The sequence below is a fragment of the Drosophila simulans genome, unplaced genomic scaffold, assembly GCF_016746395.2.
Source record: "Drosophila simulans strain w501 unplaced genomic scaffold, Prin_Dsim_3.1 Segkk64_quiver_pilon, whole genome shotgun sequence".
Classification (NCBI taxonomy): Eukaryota; Metazoa; Arthropoda; class Insecta; order Diptera; family Drosophilidae; genus Drosophila; species Drosophila simulans.
Window position 1 is genome coordinate 1 of NW_025416861.1, and position 16,550 is coordinate 16,550.

General features: G+C 38.5%; 1 protein-coding gene and 1 pseudogene across 1 annotated transcript; both read left to right on the forward strand.

Annotated features, from left to right (window-relative positions):
- The first annotated feature begins 896 nt into the window (after positions 1-896).
- LOC120285638 lies at positions 897-8,820 on the forward strand. The gene is made up of 2 exons (XM_039298276.2): positions 897-982; positions 7,809-8,820. Exon 2 carries the CDS (start codon positions 7,810-7,812, stop codon positions 8,746-8,748), a length of 939 nt encoding a protein of 312 aa, XP_039154210.1. The 5' UTR covers positions 897-982; position 7,809; the 3' UTR covers positions 8,749-8,820.
- LOC123327431 lies at positions 1,865-7,451 on the forward strand (annotated as a pseudogene).
- Positions 8,821-16,550: the final 7,730 nt, after the last annotated feature.

Below are 16,550 nucleotides of genomic sequence, written 5' to 3' on the forward strand. Positions count from 1 at the left end.
AAAGGGGTTGTTAGTATTGGTTGTAAGGAGTATAAAATGGTACTCCTTTTTGCTCTCTGACCATTTTTAGTCAAGTTATAGCCAAAAAAGCAAATTTGAAATTTCATTTTTTTTGCCAAAAATATTTCCCCAGATTTTTTGTGAAAAAAATATTTGGTTTTTTGATCAAAACATTCGAAATAATTACCCAAATATGGAATGTCATACCTCGTTGAGATTGTTTCTTAAATCCCAATCGAATTGCATGCAAGGTTTGGAATTCTAGGAGGTTTCAATTTTTTGCAAATTTTGATGATGGTACAAAAAATTCGAAAATTTGGCCAAAAATTAATTTTCCAAAATCAGTTTAAAAGTGAAAGGGGTTGTTAGTATTGGTTGTAAGGAGTACAAAATGGTACTCCTTTTTGCTCTCTGACCATTTTTAGTCAAGTTATAGCCAAAAAAGCCAATTTGAAATTTCATTTTTTTGCCAAAAATATTTTCCCAGATTTTTTGTGAAAAAAAATATTTGGTATTTTGATCAAAACATTCGAAATAATTACCCAAATATGGAATGTCATACCTCGTTGAGATTGTTTCTTAAATCCCAATCGAATTGCATTCAAGTTTTGGAATTCTAGGTGTTCGAGTTACGGGGTTTGGACTGTCACCCGCTCTCCGCTCCCTCTTACGTTCTCCACTCCCTTTTACGCTCTCCCGCTCTTCACCACAGAGTCTCCGAGGAGTCTCCGCTGCGCTTGGGAGAACCCAACGCATTAGAATAAGCTTTAGTGTGAAATAACTACCACGATCAATAAACGTACGCCCGGTCGCGCCCGCGCATTTACAAAGTCAAGTGTTCGCTTTTCTCCGAGTGTTCAATTTTCAGCAAACTAGGAAATTTCCAGGACCAGCAACCCCATCACCCTTACATTTTGGTCCTTCGAAGACGGATATCCTGGATTTTTCAAGTTTGTCCACCAGCGAGCAACTTATAAGATAAGTACGAAACTTCCATCCCCTTTAATTGCCGGTCTGCAGCAAAAGGTTCGAAAATCCAATTTCGTTCAATTTGCTGAGATTTATTGTCAAATCAAACGGATTTATCCGACAAAAGGCAATTAAAGAAAAGTACTTATCCATTCTCACGGGCGCCGCCATATTACACCGTTCTAAATTTCTAAGTCCCAATTTTCCGAATATATTTAAATATTCATTCAGTCCAAAAAATGAAAAAATTCCAAATGTGAAGAAAGTGAAATTAATTTGTGCCAAGTTCAGTGAAAATTCCTAAAGTCCAACACTCTGCCAAAAGTGGCAAAAATTCTATTCTCGTTTTCACTGTGTCCAACGCAAGCCAAATTCTTTTCGCAAATTTCGCACATTTTTTGCTTCAACTCCGCAGTCCGCTTAACACAATTCGCTATACATTCAAATACAACAATAAACAACACATACCCTCTGGCCATTCAAAGTAAAATATTAATTAAATATTTACCCGCCATTTACCCATATACATTGCATGCATTACATCTCCATATAAATACATATACGCATACATCTCCATATAAATACATATACGCACACATCTCCATATACATCACACATATTACATTACATACATTGCGCAGATTATCTGCATTCCCTTTAACCAAAGTTTACCTAAGTTTTGATTGTTTCCCGTCGGCAAGTCCATACCACAAATAAAATTTATTCCAAGTGCCGACGCGGAAAAGGCGTTTTATTTTCCATCAATGTTTTTCCGTAAATTTCCAAATTAATTTCCAAATAATAAATACATTTTAAATTAAATTAAACATTTTAATATTTATTAAATTATTATTTATTATTTATATATATTTATATATATTTATATATATATTTATTATTTTCAAAAAATAATCATCCATAAATAAATAATACGGCCAAATACAAGTCGTTCACCCGACAAATATTTCCTTTTCGTATTGCTGGGATATTAGTTAGTGGTTGTTTTAGAAGTATTTACAGCGCGGAGAAAAGACTTCAATTCCAGTCATTCCATTTTCTCCGTTTCCAGTTGTAAATAAAAGAATAAAATTTTCTTCCTTCTAATAAACATTTTATATCACCGTGTTCCAATTTCCAAGGGTTCCAACCATAAATAAGGTGGACCCAATTACCGTAAATCACAGGTCATTTATACAATTCGCTGTTCACTCCGAGTCACCTGTCCGATCAGTCTAAACTACGACGTTTCCACTTCGTAAATTTTACACCACTTAAATTATTAAGTGCAGTCTGAGGAATCTTTCTACTTTTTCAAAAGTTTGACCGGGCTTCAAAACCGCTTCCCTTCCATTTCGTATTTCTTCGATTATGCCCATCGGGGACGATAAGAAGAAATTGTCCGCTGACAAGCCCAGGTCTATTTTTTCACCACAAGGGCCCAAGAGTCCAAGAATCCCAAGCATTTCGGTGAGAACGCCTGCGCAGATTTCCGACGACTGTGCTACTCCATCCAAAGCCACAGTACAGCGCATAGCTAAAAATATGGCTGCTTCAGATCTAGCGCTAGCCAAATTCATTTCGGTTTCTGACCGCTTAAGCGAATTTGAGGCTCAGATCAACACTCCGGAATCCGCAGCTCCAACTGTCACGATGCTTGGCGTCCGTCGCGACCAAGTCCGAACCCTATGGGACAAGGTTGAAAAGGAATACGATCTCTGCTCAGAGTGCCTTGTGTCAGCAGGCGAAGCGGCAGCAAGCAACATGCCTATTCTCAGGGCTAAATACAATTATTGCTATTCAGTCTATGAAAGGTGTGTTGCCCAGCTCGTTGATAAAATCGAGCAGGGCACTTCTCAGTCCATCCCAACCGTGAACGCTGCGCCCCAGGCCTACATTTCCTCTGGCTGTCGGTTGCCTCCATGCGATACAGAAGTTTTCACAGGCGACTATCTTCGCTGGCCGACTTTCCGGGATCTTTTCACAGCCATTTATATCAATAATCCACGGCTGACTCCGGTTGAAAAGTTATTCCATTTAAATGCCAAAACAAGTGGCGACGCGCATGCCATAGTTTCGATTTCGCCTCTCACCAACGAGGGTTTCCGCTCTGCGTGGAAAAACCTAATAGAGCGTTTCGAAAATAAACGATTGTTGGTAAACAGTCAATTGAAAATACTGTTTAATGTGCAGTCGATACCACAGGAATCTGGGGCGGCCTTGAAGGTACTGCAAAGTACTGTTCAAGGTTGCTTGACTTCCTTAGAACTGTCAGGCATCAACACTGAGAACTGGGACTGCCTGCTGGTATATCTGTGCTCATCCAAGCTCCCGAAGATAACTCTCTCCTTATGGGAGCAGTCGCTACATAAGAAAGCCGACATCCCGACATGGGGAGAGCTGAACACCTTCCTTACAGAACGTCATCGAACTTTAGAGGCCATCGATGATGTGAGACCGTCCGTACCGAGTCAGTCGCATTCCAAAGCGATAAACTCAAGTGGGCCCTCTAGAAAATTAAATTCCTATGAGACGAGAGTGGCTCCAAAATTGAAAAGTTGCGACTTGTGCAACAAGGAGAACCATCCTGTCCGTGTATGTCCGCGTTTTCTCCAAATGTCGGTTGACGACCGGTCAGCCTACATTAAACGGAAGCAGTTATGCTTAAACTGCTTCGCAACGGGACATCAGCTTCGTGAGTGCAAAAGCACTCACAATTGTTTTACTTGCCGTGGCCGGCATCACACGTTGTTGCACCGAAACAACCTCTGTTCCAGCAATTCAAGCCCTTCAAATCCTGCAAGGCCAATTTCCGCTAATCAGGCCAATTTCGTTCCAAATGAGCAAGCCGGTGTTCAAAATTATTTCGCCACGGGCTCAAGAGCTATCCTTCTTGGCACTGCCATAATCAATATCTCCCATCTTGGCACTAACTTTAAGGCACGCGCCCTGATCGACTCCGGATCAGAAGCGACATTCATAACCGAGCGACTGTTCAATCTAATTAGATTACCATTCCAGGTGGTTCAAGCCCAAGTCTCGGGCTTAAACCAAACAGTAGCTGCTCAGTCCAAGAAGCTCTGCAGTTTCACCATCCGATCTCCGACTAGGCCCGCGTTGCAGTTGGAGACGACGGCCTATGTCCTCCCTCAACTAGCCGGAAATCTGCCTTCCTACCCAATTCCGCAAAATTTCCTTCGGGATCTTCCCGATTTTCCATTGGCGGCTCCAAAGTTCTATGAGAGCGCACAAATAGATGTACTTATCGGAGCCGACATCCTGCCTTCGGTGCTTCTGAGTGGAGCAAAAACCAACATCTGTGGCTCTCTCTTGGGACAAGAGACCATTTTCGGCTGGGTACTAACTGGGCCAGTCTCAGCCTCAGCCCAAAGCAGAATTTCCTCTTTTTCGACACAGATCTCCCACGCGTACGATAATTCACTGGACAAACTCCTCACAAAATTTTGGGAGGTGGAGGATATACCAACAAAGTTGGTAAAAGAATCCGATTCCATGTGCGAGAAGAATTTCCTTCAAACGACCACGAGAAACGAGTGCGGCAAATATGTCGTTACTCTGCCTTTTCGCGACCCAGAACATATCGGTTCCGGGCTAGGGCATTCTAGGTCTTTCGCGTTGGCTCAGTTCTTAAGAAATGAGCAGCGTCTAAAAAGAGATGAGGCCTTGAAAGCGAGATACGATTCGGTGATCCAGGAATATCTCGACTTAAAGCACATGCGACAAGTTCTTCCTACGCATGATTGCAACGCCTATTATATGCCACATCACGCCGTCTTAAAACCGGAGAGCGTAACTACTAAACTCCGGTAGTATTCAATGCCTCCAGCCCAACATCGAATGGTACCAGTTTAAATGATATCCTTCATGCTGGCCCTGTCTTACAGTCCGACTTGACCATTCAAATTCTGAAGTGGCGCTATTTCCGATACGTGTTCAACGCCGATATCGAGAAAATGTATCGGCAGATCTGGGTAGATCCGAGACACACTCCATTCCAGCGGATACTTTTCCGTAACAATAGAGGGGAAATCAGAGATTTCGAACTGAAAACAGTAACCTTTGGAGTCAATTGCGCGCCTTTCCTGGCGATCCGAGTACTGCAGCAGCTAGCAGCTGACGTAGAACTCAGCCATCCAAAAGCTAGCAATGTCATTCGAAATTTCATGTATGTGGATGATGTTTTAGCCGGAGCGGACTCCACGGAAGAAGCTCAGCTCATGGTGCAAGAGCTCCGAGACGCTCTGAATTCTGCCGGATTTCCATTGAGGAAATGGACCTCCAACCAAAAGGAAGTTTTAGCGGCCATTCAGAGCAACCATCTTTTAAATACTGATTTTCTCGAGATCGATGCAGAAAGTACTGCCAAAACCCTCGGTATTCGCTGGAAAGCAACCTCCGACGAATTCTTCTTCGTCCCGCCAGAGTTGGCTATCGAAACGTCCTTTACAAAACGCCAAGTCCTGTCCCAAATTGCCAAATTGTTCGACCCTGCCGGCTGGTTAGCGCCGTTTATCGTTCGAGCCAAAATTTTCATGCAGGAGATTTGGCTGCAGGAACTTGGGTGGGACGAAAACATTCCAAATGAGCTTTGTCAGCGATGGCTGAATTTTCTTCAAAGTTATTCAGTGTTAGAGCAGATACGCATTCCACGCTGGCTATCGTTTCGTCCAGATTTCAAGGTCGAGCATCATGGCTTTTGCGATGCGTCGCAAAAGGCTTACGGGGCGGCCATATATGTCCGCGTAGAAGTGGGCAGCACCATTATGGTGCAACTCCTGACCGCGAAAACCCGGGTAGCACCAGTCAAAACGGTTTCGCTCCCAAGATTGGAGCTGTGCGGAGCGTTATTGCTTTCCGAAATGGCTGCAGCCATCATTCCGCAGATGCCTACGACTAACTCCGAACTTTACTGTTGGACGGACTCCACGATAGTGCTTGCATGGTTAAGCAAGCCAGCATGCCAGGGGACCACATTTGTAGCCAATAGGGTGACGAAGATCGCCCAGGCCACAAAAACAGAGAATTGGTCTCATGTTCAATCTGAGCATAATCCAGCAGACCTGGCAAGTAGAGGAGTTTCCCTCCAAGATCTAGCCGATAGCCAGTTATGGTGGCACGGACCGACTTGGTTGCAAAATCCACGCAACCAATGGCCAACTCAGGTCAACGCTCCGGTGACCGACCTGGAGAAGCGTGCTCTAAAAGTCCATCTCGCGAAAGCTCCTTCTGAAGAGTTGTTGGCACGTTTCTCCAAGCTAGAGAAAGCTCTACGAGTCCTTGCTTATGTTTATCGCTTCATTCAGCGGTGCAGGAAGCAGACATCTCCATCTGATGTGCATCTACTGGCCACTGAAATCGCCGCCGCCGAGCGGTTCCTAATTTCGAACACTCAGCGCAGAGAATTCCCTGTGGAATATCACTGCCTAAGTGAAAAGCGTCCGGTGCCAAGTTCAAGTGCCATCCTAAGCATGAACCCGTTTCTAGATCCGCAAGGACTGATCAGGGCATGCGGCCGTGTGGCGGCTTCCGAAAGCCTTCAATACAATGAACGCCATCCAGTGATTCTTCCGTATAACTGCCTGCTTTCTCGCCTCCTTGCGAATTTCACGCATCGCATAACTCTCCATGGTGGTAACCAGTTAATGGTGCGCCTCATCCGGTCGAAATACTGGATTCCGAGAATCAAGAACCTGATGAAAGCAGTGGTAAATTCGTGCAAAGTATGTGTGATCCACAAAAAGCGCTTGCAGAGCCAACTGATGGGTGTCCTGCCCAAAGAAAGAGCATCGTTCTCCCGACCATTCACGTATACTGGCATGGATTACGCCGGTCCGTTCGATATAAAGAACTATACGGGAAGAGCATGTCTTATTACAAAGGGGTATGTGTTAGTTTTTGTTTGTTTCTCCACCAAGGCCATCCACTTAGAGCCTACATCTGACTTAACGACCGAGAAGTTTCTTGCCGCTTTCTCTCGTTTTGTATCCAGAAGAGGCTGTCCACGTCAAGTCCAGTCAGACAATGGCAAAACCTTTGTTGGCGCTGCCACCCTGCTTTCCCGCGATTTCCTTCAAGCCGTAAAAGAGTCGGTGACGAATGCCTATATTCATCAAGAGATGCAATGGCAATTTATTCCTCCGGGAGCACCCCATATGGGAGGCCTTTGGGAAGCAGGCGTAAAAAGCTTCAATACGCTATTTTACAAATGCACGGCCACACGAAAATACACGTTCGAAGAGCTCTCCACGCTCTTGGCAAAAATAGAAGCGTGCCTTAACTCCAGGCCGCTCTCTCCTATGTCTGAAGATCCGACAGACTTGCTGGCTCTGACGCCAGGGCATTTCCTTGTCGGGGGACCCCTTATGTCCACGGTGGAACCCGAAGTAAAGGGGGAAACGAAATCCCTTCTTAATCGGTGGCAGCATTTGAAGGCTCTCCATCAGCAGTTCCGTGTGCGATGGAAAGAAGAGTACCTCAAAGAACTCCACAAGCGTTCTAAATGGCAGGCCCCGTCCAAAAATCTACGCATCGATGACATGGTCGTCATCAAGGACGACAACTTGCCCTCTAATGAGTGGCGGCTCGGCAGAATTGAGTCTGTTTTCCCAGGAGCTGACGGCAACGTCCGTGTAGTAAACATCCGTACTGCACGTGGAGTTATTAAACGTCCAGTGGCAAAAGTGGTGCTTTTGCCGACGGAGTCTTCCGAATCTCCACAATAATAGGCGCTCCTCTCGTCCTTAGTTGTAGTTCACTATCACTAATCATCCGTTATTTTTCATTTCGTTTTCGATCTCCTTTCGACATTCGACTACGCGCAGCATGGCTCCTCGTCAACAAAACGCACGCAGTGCTCGTGCCGTGGAGAGCAGACGTACCCGAGGTATTCAATCCTACCGATGCCGAGTCTGCCGCGGTATCCATCCTCTTCGGAAGTGCGCGAGGTTCCTAAAGCTCAGCGCTGAAAAGCGTTTGCGAGCAGTCCTCATTAACCAATACTGCGCCAATTGCCTCGCTCACGAGCATTCCACGGGAGACTGCCGAAGCGGTGATCGTTGCAAGAAGTGCGACCGATCCCACCACACGCTGCTCCACATGCACGAGCAGGTTAGCTCGTTGTCGCGGTCGCGAGCGCGCTCGCGTCGCCAACCGGTGCCAACCCGGCAAGCAGCTTCGGCCTCGTCCCAACGTTCCCGCCGGCACAATCCGCCAACTCAGCGTAGGAGTTCACCGCCACGACGACCGGAATCGACGACGCCAGGCCCATCGCTCTCGTCGCTGCTGCAACGCCACAGCGTGAACATCCTTCCCACAGCGCTGGTCAAGTTGGAGACCGGGACGAAGACCTTCGAGACCGCAGCACTTATCGATCCGTGCAGCCCCATGAGCTGCATCGACGCTTCGTTGGCGTCAGCCTTTAAGCTTTCGATGACCAATGTTGGCGACGAGAAGGTCTGCACGACGACGATTCGCTCCAGGATCGACGCGAACACGAAGCTCGAGGTCGTGCTCAAGATCGAGCCCAGGGTGCGGATCCGTACACCTGTCCGGGCATTGAGCGACACCGTAGTGTCCAAGTACAGGGACATCATGCTGGCGGATGACGGGTTCCATCGGCCTGCTACCGTATCCATGGTCTTAGGAGCAGACATTTATCCTAAGGTTATCCAATCCGGATTCCTGACCTTCGACGAGGGAATGCCGGTCGCTCAAAAGACCGTGTTTGGGTGGATCGTGTCCGGTGCCTGCAGCTTGCCGTAGGATGGCTATGTTGCAACCCCAGTGATTGCAAGGGGGGCGGAATGTTCGAGTTACGGGGTTTGGACTGTCACCCGCTCTCCGCTCCCTCTTACGTTCCCACTCCCTTTTACGCTCTCCCGCTCTTCACCACAGAGTCTCCGAGGAGTCTCCGCTGCGCTTGGGAGAACCCAACGCATTAGAATAAGCTTTAGTGTGAAATAACTACCACGATCAATAAACGTACGCCCGGTCGCGCCCGCGCATTTACAAAGTCAAGTGTTCGCTTTTCTCCGAGTGTTCAATTTTCAGCAAACTAGGAAATTTCCAGGACCAGCAACCCCATCACCCTTACACTAGGAGGTTTCAATTTTTTGCAAATTTTGATGATGGTACAAAAAATTCGAAAATTTGGCCAAAAATTAATTTTCCAAAATCAGTTTAAAAGTGAAAGGGGTTGTTAGTATTGGTTGTAAGGAGTACAAAATGGTACTCCTTTTTGCTCTCTGACCATTTTTAGTCAAGTTATAGCCAAAAAGCCAATTTGAAATTTCATTTTTTTGCCAAAAATATTTTCCCAGATTTTTTGTGAAAAAAATATTTGGTTTTTGATCAAAACATTCGAAATAATTACTCAAATATGGAATGTCATACCTCGTTGAGTTTGTTTCTTAAATCCCAATCGAATTGCATTCAAGTTTTGGAATTCTAGGAGGTTTCAATTTTTTGCAAATTTTGATGTACCCCTTACAAAAAATTCGAAAATTTGGCCAAAAATTAATTTTACAAAATCAGTTTAAAAGTGAAAGGGGTTGTTAGTATTGGTTGTAAGGAGTACAAAATGGTACTCCTTTTTGCTCTCTGACCATTTTTAGTCAAGTTATAGCCAAAAAAGCCAATTTGAAATTTCATTTTTTTTCCAAAAATATTTTCCCAGATTTTTTGTGAAAAAAATATTTGGTTTTTTGATCAAAACATTCGAAATAATTACCCGAATATGGAATGTCATACCTCGTTGAGTTTGTTTCTTAAATCCAATCGAATTGCATTCAAGTTTTGGAATTCTAGGAGGTTTCAATTTTTTGCAATTTTGGATTACAAAAATTCGAAAATTTGGCCAAAAATTAATTTTACAAAATCAGTTTAAAAGTAAAGGGGTTGTTAGTATTGGTTGTAAGGAGTACAAAATGGTACTCCTTTTTGCTCTCTGACCATTTTTAGTCAAGTTATAGCCAAAAAAGCCAATTTGAAATTTCATTTTTTTGCCAAAAATATTTTCCCAGATTTTTTGTGAAAAATATTTGGTTTTTTGATCAAAACATTCGAAATAATTACCCAAATATGGAATGTCATACCTCGTTGAGATTGTTTCTTAAATCCCAATCGAATTGCATTCAAGTTTTGGAATTCTAGGAGGTTTCAATTTTTTGCGAATTTTGATGATGGTACAAAAAATTCGAAAATTTGGCCAAAAATTAATTTTCCAAAATCAGTTTAAAAGTGAAAGGGGTTGTTAGTATTGGTTGTAAGGAGTACAAAATGGTACTCCTTTTTGCTCTCTGACCATTTTTAGTCAAGTTATAGCCAAAAAAGCCAATTTGAAATTTCATTTTTTTGCCAAAAATATTTTCCCAGATTTTTTGTGAAAAAAAATATTTGGTATTTTGATCAAAACATTCGAAATAATTACCCAAATATGGAATGTCATACCTCGTTGAGATTGTTTCTTAAATCCCAATCGAATTGCATTCAAGTTTTGGAATTCTAGGAGGTTTCAATTTTTTGCAAATTTTGATGATGGTACCCCTTACAAAAAATTCGAAAATTTGGCCAAAAATTAATTTTCCAAAATCAGTTTAAAAGTGAAAGGGGTTGTTAGTATTGGTTGTAAGGAGTACAAAATGGTACTCCTTTTTGCTCTCTGACCATTTTTAGTCAAGTTATAGCCAAAAAGCCAATTTGAAATTTCATTTTTTTGCCAAAATATTTTCCCAGATTTTTTGTGAAAAAAATATTTGTATTTTGATCAAAACATTCGAAATAATTACCCAAATATGGAATGTCATACCTCGTTGAGTTGTTTCTTAAATCCCAATCGAATTGCATTCAAGTTTTGGAATTCTAGGAGGTTTCAATTTTTTGCAAATTTTGATGATGGTACAAAAAATTCGAAAATTTGGCCTAAAATTAATTTTCTAAAATCAGTTTAAAAGTGAAAGGGGTTGTTAGTATTGGTTGTAAGGAGTACAAAATGGTACTCCTTTTTGCTCTCTGACCATTTTTAGTCAAGTTATAGCCAAAAAAGCCAATTTGAAATTTCATTTTTTTGCCAAAAATATTTTCCCAGATTTTTTGTGAAAAAAAAATTTGGTATTTTGATCAAAACATTCGAAATAATTACCCAAATATGGAATGTCATACCTCGTTGAGTTTGTTTCTTAAATCCCAATCGAATTGCATTCAAGTTTTGGAATTCTAGGAGGTTTCAATTTTTTGCAAATTTTGATGATGGTACAAAAAAATTCGAAAATTTGGCCAAAAATTAATTTTACAAAATCAGTTTAAAAGTGAAAGGGGTTGTTAGTATTGGTTGTAAGGAGTACAAAATGGTACTCCTTTTTGCTCTCTGACCATTTTTAGTCAAGTTATAGCCAAAAAAGCCAATTTGAAATTTCATTTTTTTGCCAAAAATATTTTCCCAGATTTTTTGTGAAAAAAATATTTGGTATTTTGATCAAAACATTCGAAATAATTACCCAAATATGGAATGTCATACCTCGTTGAGTTTGTTTCTTAAATCCCAATCGAATTGCATTCAAGTTTTGGAATTCTAGGAGGTTTCAATTTTTTGCAAATTTTGATGATGGTACTTACAAAAAATTCGAAAATTTGGCCAAAAATTAATTTTAAAAATCAGTTTAAAAGTGAAAGGGGTTGTTAGTATTGGTTGTAAGGAGTACAAAATGGTACTCCTTTTTGCTCTCTGACCATTTTTAGTCAAGTTATAGCCAAAAAAGCCAATTTGAAATTTCATTTTTTTGCCAAAAATATTTTCCCAGATTTTTTGTGAAAAAAATATTTGGTATTTTGATCAAAACATTCGAAATAATTACCCAAATATGGAATGTCATACCTCGTTGAGTTTGTTTCTTAAATCCCAATCGAATTGCATTCAAGTTTTGGAATTCTAGGAGGTTTCAATTTTTTGCAAATTTTGATGATGGTACCCTTACAAAAAATTCGAAAATTTGGCCAAAATTAATTTTCAAAATCAGTTTAAAAGTGAAAGGGGTTGTTAGTATTGGTTGTAAGGAGTACAAAATGGTACTCCTTTTTGCTCTCTGACCATTTTTAGTCAAGTTATAGCCAAAAAAGCCAATTTGAAATTTCATTTTTTTGCCAAAAATATTTTCCCAGATTTTTTGTGAAAAAAATATTTGGTATTTTGATCAAAACATTCGAAATAATTACCCAAATATGGAATGTCATACCTCGTTGAGTTTGTTTCTTAAATCCCAATCGAATTGCATTCAAGTTTTGGAATTCTAGGAGGTTTCAATTTTTTGCAAATTTTGATGATGGTACTTACAAAAAATTCGAAAATTTGGCCAAAAATTAATTTTACAAAATCAGTTTAAAAGTGAAAGGGGTTGTTAGTATTGGTTGTAAGGAGTACAAAATGGTACTCCTTTTTGCTCTCTGACCATTTTTAGTCAAGTTATAGCCAAAAAAGCCAATTTGAAATTTCATTTTTTTGCCAAAAATATTTTCCCAGATTTTTTGTGAAAAAAATATTTGGTATTTTGATCAAAACATTCGAAATAATTACCCAAATATGGAATGTCATACCTCGTTGAGTTTGTTTCTTAAATCCCAATCGAATTGCATTCAAGTTTTGGAATTCTAGGAGGTTTCAATTTTTTGCAAATTTTGATGATGGTACCCTTAAAAAAATTCGAAAATTTGGCCAAAATTAATTTTACAAAATCAGTTTAAAAGTGAAAGGGGTTGTTAGTATTGGTTGTAAGGAGTACAAAATGGTACTCCTTTTTGCTCTCTGACCATTTTTAGTCAAGTTATAGCCAAAAAAGCCAATTTGAAATTTCATTTTTTTGCCAAAAATATTTTCCCAGATTTTTTGTGAAAAAAATATTTGGTATTTTGATCAAAACATTCGAAATAATTACCCAAATATGGAATGTCATACCTCGTTGAGTTTGTTTCTTAAATCCCAATCGAATTGCATTCAAGTTTTGGAATTCTAGGAGGTTTCAATTTTTTGCAAATTTTGATGATGGTATTACAAAAAATTCGAAAATTTGGCCAAAAATTAATTTTACAAAATCAGTTTAAAAGTGAAAGGGGTTGTTAGTATTGGTTGTAAGGAGTACAAAATGGTACTCCTTTTTGCTCTCTGACCATTTTTAGTCAAGTTATAGCCAAAAAAGCCAATTTGAAATTTCATTTTTTTGCCAAAAATATTTTCCCAGATTTTTTGTGAAAAAAATATTTGGTTTTTTGATCAAAACATTCGAAATAATTACCCAAATATGGAATGTCATACCTCGTTGAGTTTGTTTCTTAAATCCCAATCGAATTGCATTCAAGTTTTGGAATTCTAGGAGGTTTCAATTTTTTGCAATTTTGATGATGTACAAAAAATTCGAAAATTTGGCCAAAATTAATTTTCAAAATCAGTTTAAAAGTGAAAGGGGTTGTTAGTATTGGTTGTAAGGAGTACAAAATGGTACTCCTTTTTGCTCTCTGACCATTTTTAGTCAAGTTATAGCCAAAAAAGCCAATTTGAAATTTCATTTTTTTGCCAAAAATATTTTCCCAGATTTTTTGTGAAAAAAATATTTGGTATTTTGATCAAAACATTCGAAATAATTACCCAAATATGGAATGTCATACCTCGTTGAGTTTGTTTCTTAAATCCCAATCGAATTGCATTCAAGTTTTGGAATTCTAGGAGGTTTCAATTTTTTGCAAATTTTGGACCCCTTACAAAAAGTTCGAAAATTTGGCAAAAAATTAATTTTACAAAATCAGTTTAAAAGTGAAAGGGGTTGTTAGTATTGGTTGTAAGGAGTACAAAATGGTACTCCTTTTTGCTCTCTGACCATTTTTAGTCAAGTTATAGCCAAAAAAGCCAATTTGAAATTTCATTTTTTTTGCCAAAAATATTTTCCCAGATTTTTTGTGAAAAAAATATTTGGTTTTTTGATCAAAACATTCGAAATAATTACCCAAATATGGAATGTCATACCTCGTTGAGTTTGTTTCTTAAATCCCAATCGAATTGCATTCAAGTTTTGGAATTCTAGGAGGTTTCAATTTTTTGCAAATTTTGATGATGGTACCCTTACAAAAAATTCGAAAATTTGGCCAAAAATTAATTTTCAAAATCAGTTTAAAAGTGAAAGGGGTTGTTAGTATTGGTTGTAAGGAGTACAAAATGGTACTCCTTTTTGCTCTCTGACCATTTTTAGTCAAGTTATAGCCAAAAAGCCAATTTGAAATTTCATTTTTTTGCCAAAAATATTTTCCCAGATTTTTTGTGAAAAAAATATTTGGTATTTTGATCAAAACATTCGAAATAATTACCCAAATATGGAATGTCATACCTCGTTGAGTTTGTTTCTTAAATCCCAATCGAATTGCATTCAAGTTTTGGAATTCTAGGAGGTTTCAATTTTTGCAAATTTTGATGATGAAAAAATTCGAAAATTTGGCCAAAAATTAATTTTACAAAATCAGTTTAAAAGTGAAAGGGGTTGTTAGTATTGTATTGTAAGGAGTACAAAATGGTACTCCTTTTTGCTCTCTGACCATTTTTAGTCAAGTTATAGCCAAAAAAGCCAATTTGAAATTTCATTTTTTTGCCAAAAATATTTTCCCAGATTTTTTGTGAAAAAAAATATTTGGTATTTTGATCAAAACATTCGAAATAATTACCCAAATATGGAATGTCATACCTCGTTGAGTTTGTTTCTTAAATCCCAATCGAATTGCATTCAAGTTTTGGAATTCTAGGAGGTTTCAATTTTTTGCAAATTTTGATGATGAAAAAATTCGAAAATTTGGCCAAAAATTAATTTTACAAAATCAGTTTAAAAGTGAAAGGGGTTGTTAGTATTGGTTGTAAGGAGTACAAAATGGTACTCCTTTTTGCTCTCTGACCATTTTTAGTCAAGTTATAGCCAAAAAAGCCAATTTGAAATTTCATTTTTTTGCCAAAAATATTTTCCCAGATTTTTTGTGAAAAAAAATATTTGGTATTTTGATCAAAACATTCGAAATAATTACCCAAATATGGAATGTCATACCTCGTTGAGTTTGTTTCTTAAATCCCAATCGAATTGCATTCAAGTTTTGGAATTCTAGGAGGTTTCAATTTTTTGCAAATTTTGATGATGGTACCCCTTACAAAAAATTCGAAAATTTGGCCAAAAATTAATTTTACAAAATCAGTTTAAAAGTGAAAGGGGTTGTTAGTATTGGTTGTAAGGAGTACAAAATGGTACTCCTTTTTGCTCTCTGACCATTTTTAGTCAAGTTATAGCCAAAAAAGCCAATTTGAAATTTCATTTTTTTGCCAAAAATATTTTCCCAGATTTTTTGTGAAAAAAAATATTTGGTATTTTGATCAAAACATTCGAAATAATTACCCAAATATGGAATGTCATACCTCGTTGAGTTTGTTTCTTAAATCCCAATCGAATTGCATTCAAGTTTTGGAATTCTAGGAGGTTTCATTTTTTGCAAATTTTGATTTACAAAAAATTCGAAAATTTGGCCAAAAATTAATTTTACAAAATCAGTTTAAAAGTGAAAGGGGTTGTTAGTATTGGTTGTAAGGAGTACAAAATGGTACTCCTTTTTGCTCTCTGACCATTTTTAGTCAAGTTATAGCCAAAAAAGCCAATTTGAAATTTCATTTTTTTGCCAAAAATATTTTCCCAGATTTTTTGTGAAAAAAATATTTGGTATTTTGATCAAAACATTCGAAATAATTACCCAAATATGGAATGTCATACCTCGTTGAGTTTGTTTCTTAAATCCCAATCGAATTGCATTCAAGTTTTGGAATTCTAGGAGGTTTCAATTTTTTGCAAATTTTGATGATGGTACAAAAAATTCGAAAATTTGGCCAAAATTAATTTTCCAAAATCAGTTTAAAAGTGAAAGGGGTTGTTAGTATTGGTTGTAAGGAGTACAAAATGGTACTCCTTTTTGCTCTCTGACCATTTTTAGTCAAGTTATAGCCAAAAAAGCCAATTTGAAATTTCATTTTTTTGCCAAAAATATTTTCCCAGATTTTTTTTGAAAAAAAATATTTGGTATTTTGATCAAAACATTCGAAATAATTACCCAAATATGGAATGTCATACCTCGTTGATTTTGTTTCTTAAATCCCAATCGAATTGCATTCAAGTTTTGGAATTCTAGGAGGTTTCAATTTTTTGCAAATTTTGGACCCCTTACAAAAAGTTCGAAAATTTGGCCAAAAATTAATTTTACAAAATCAGTTTAAAAGTTAAAGGGGTTGTTAGTATTGGTTGTAAGGAGTACAAAATGGTACTCCTTTTTGCTCTCTGACCATTTTTAGTCAAGTTATAGCCAAAAAAGCCAATTTGAAATTTCATTTTTTTGCCAAAAATATTTTCCCAGATTTTTTGTGAAAAAAATATTTGGTTATTTTGATAAAACATTCGAAATAATTACCCAAATATGGAATGTCATACCTCGTTGAGTTTGTTTCTTAAATCCCAATCGAATTGCATTCAAGTTTTGGAATTCTAGGAGGTTTCAATTTTTTTGCA

Coding starts and splice junctions, on each gene's coding strand:
- LOC120285638 (XM_039298276.2), top strand. CDS start 7,810: ATGGCTCCTCGTCAACAAAACGCACGCAGTGCTCGTGCCGTGGAGAGC.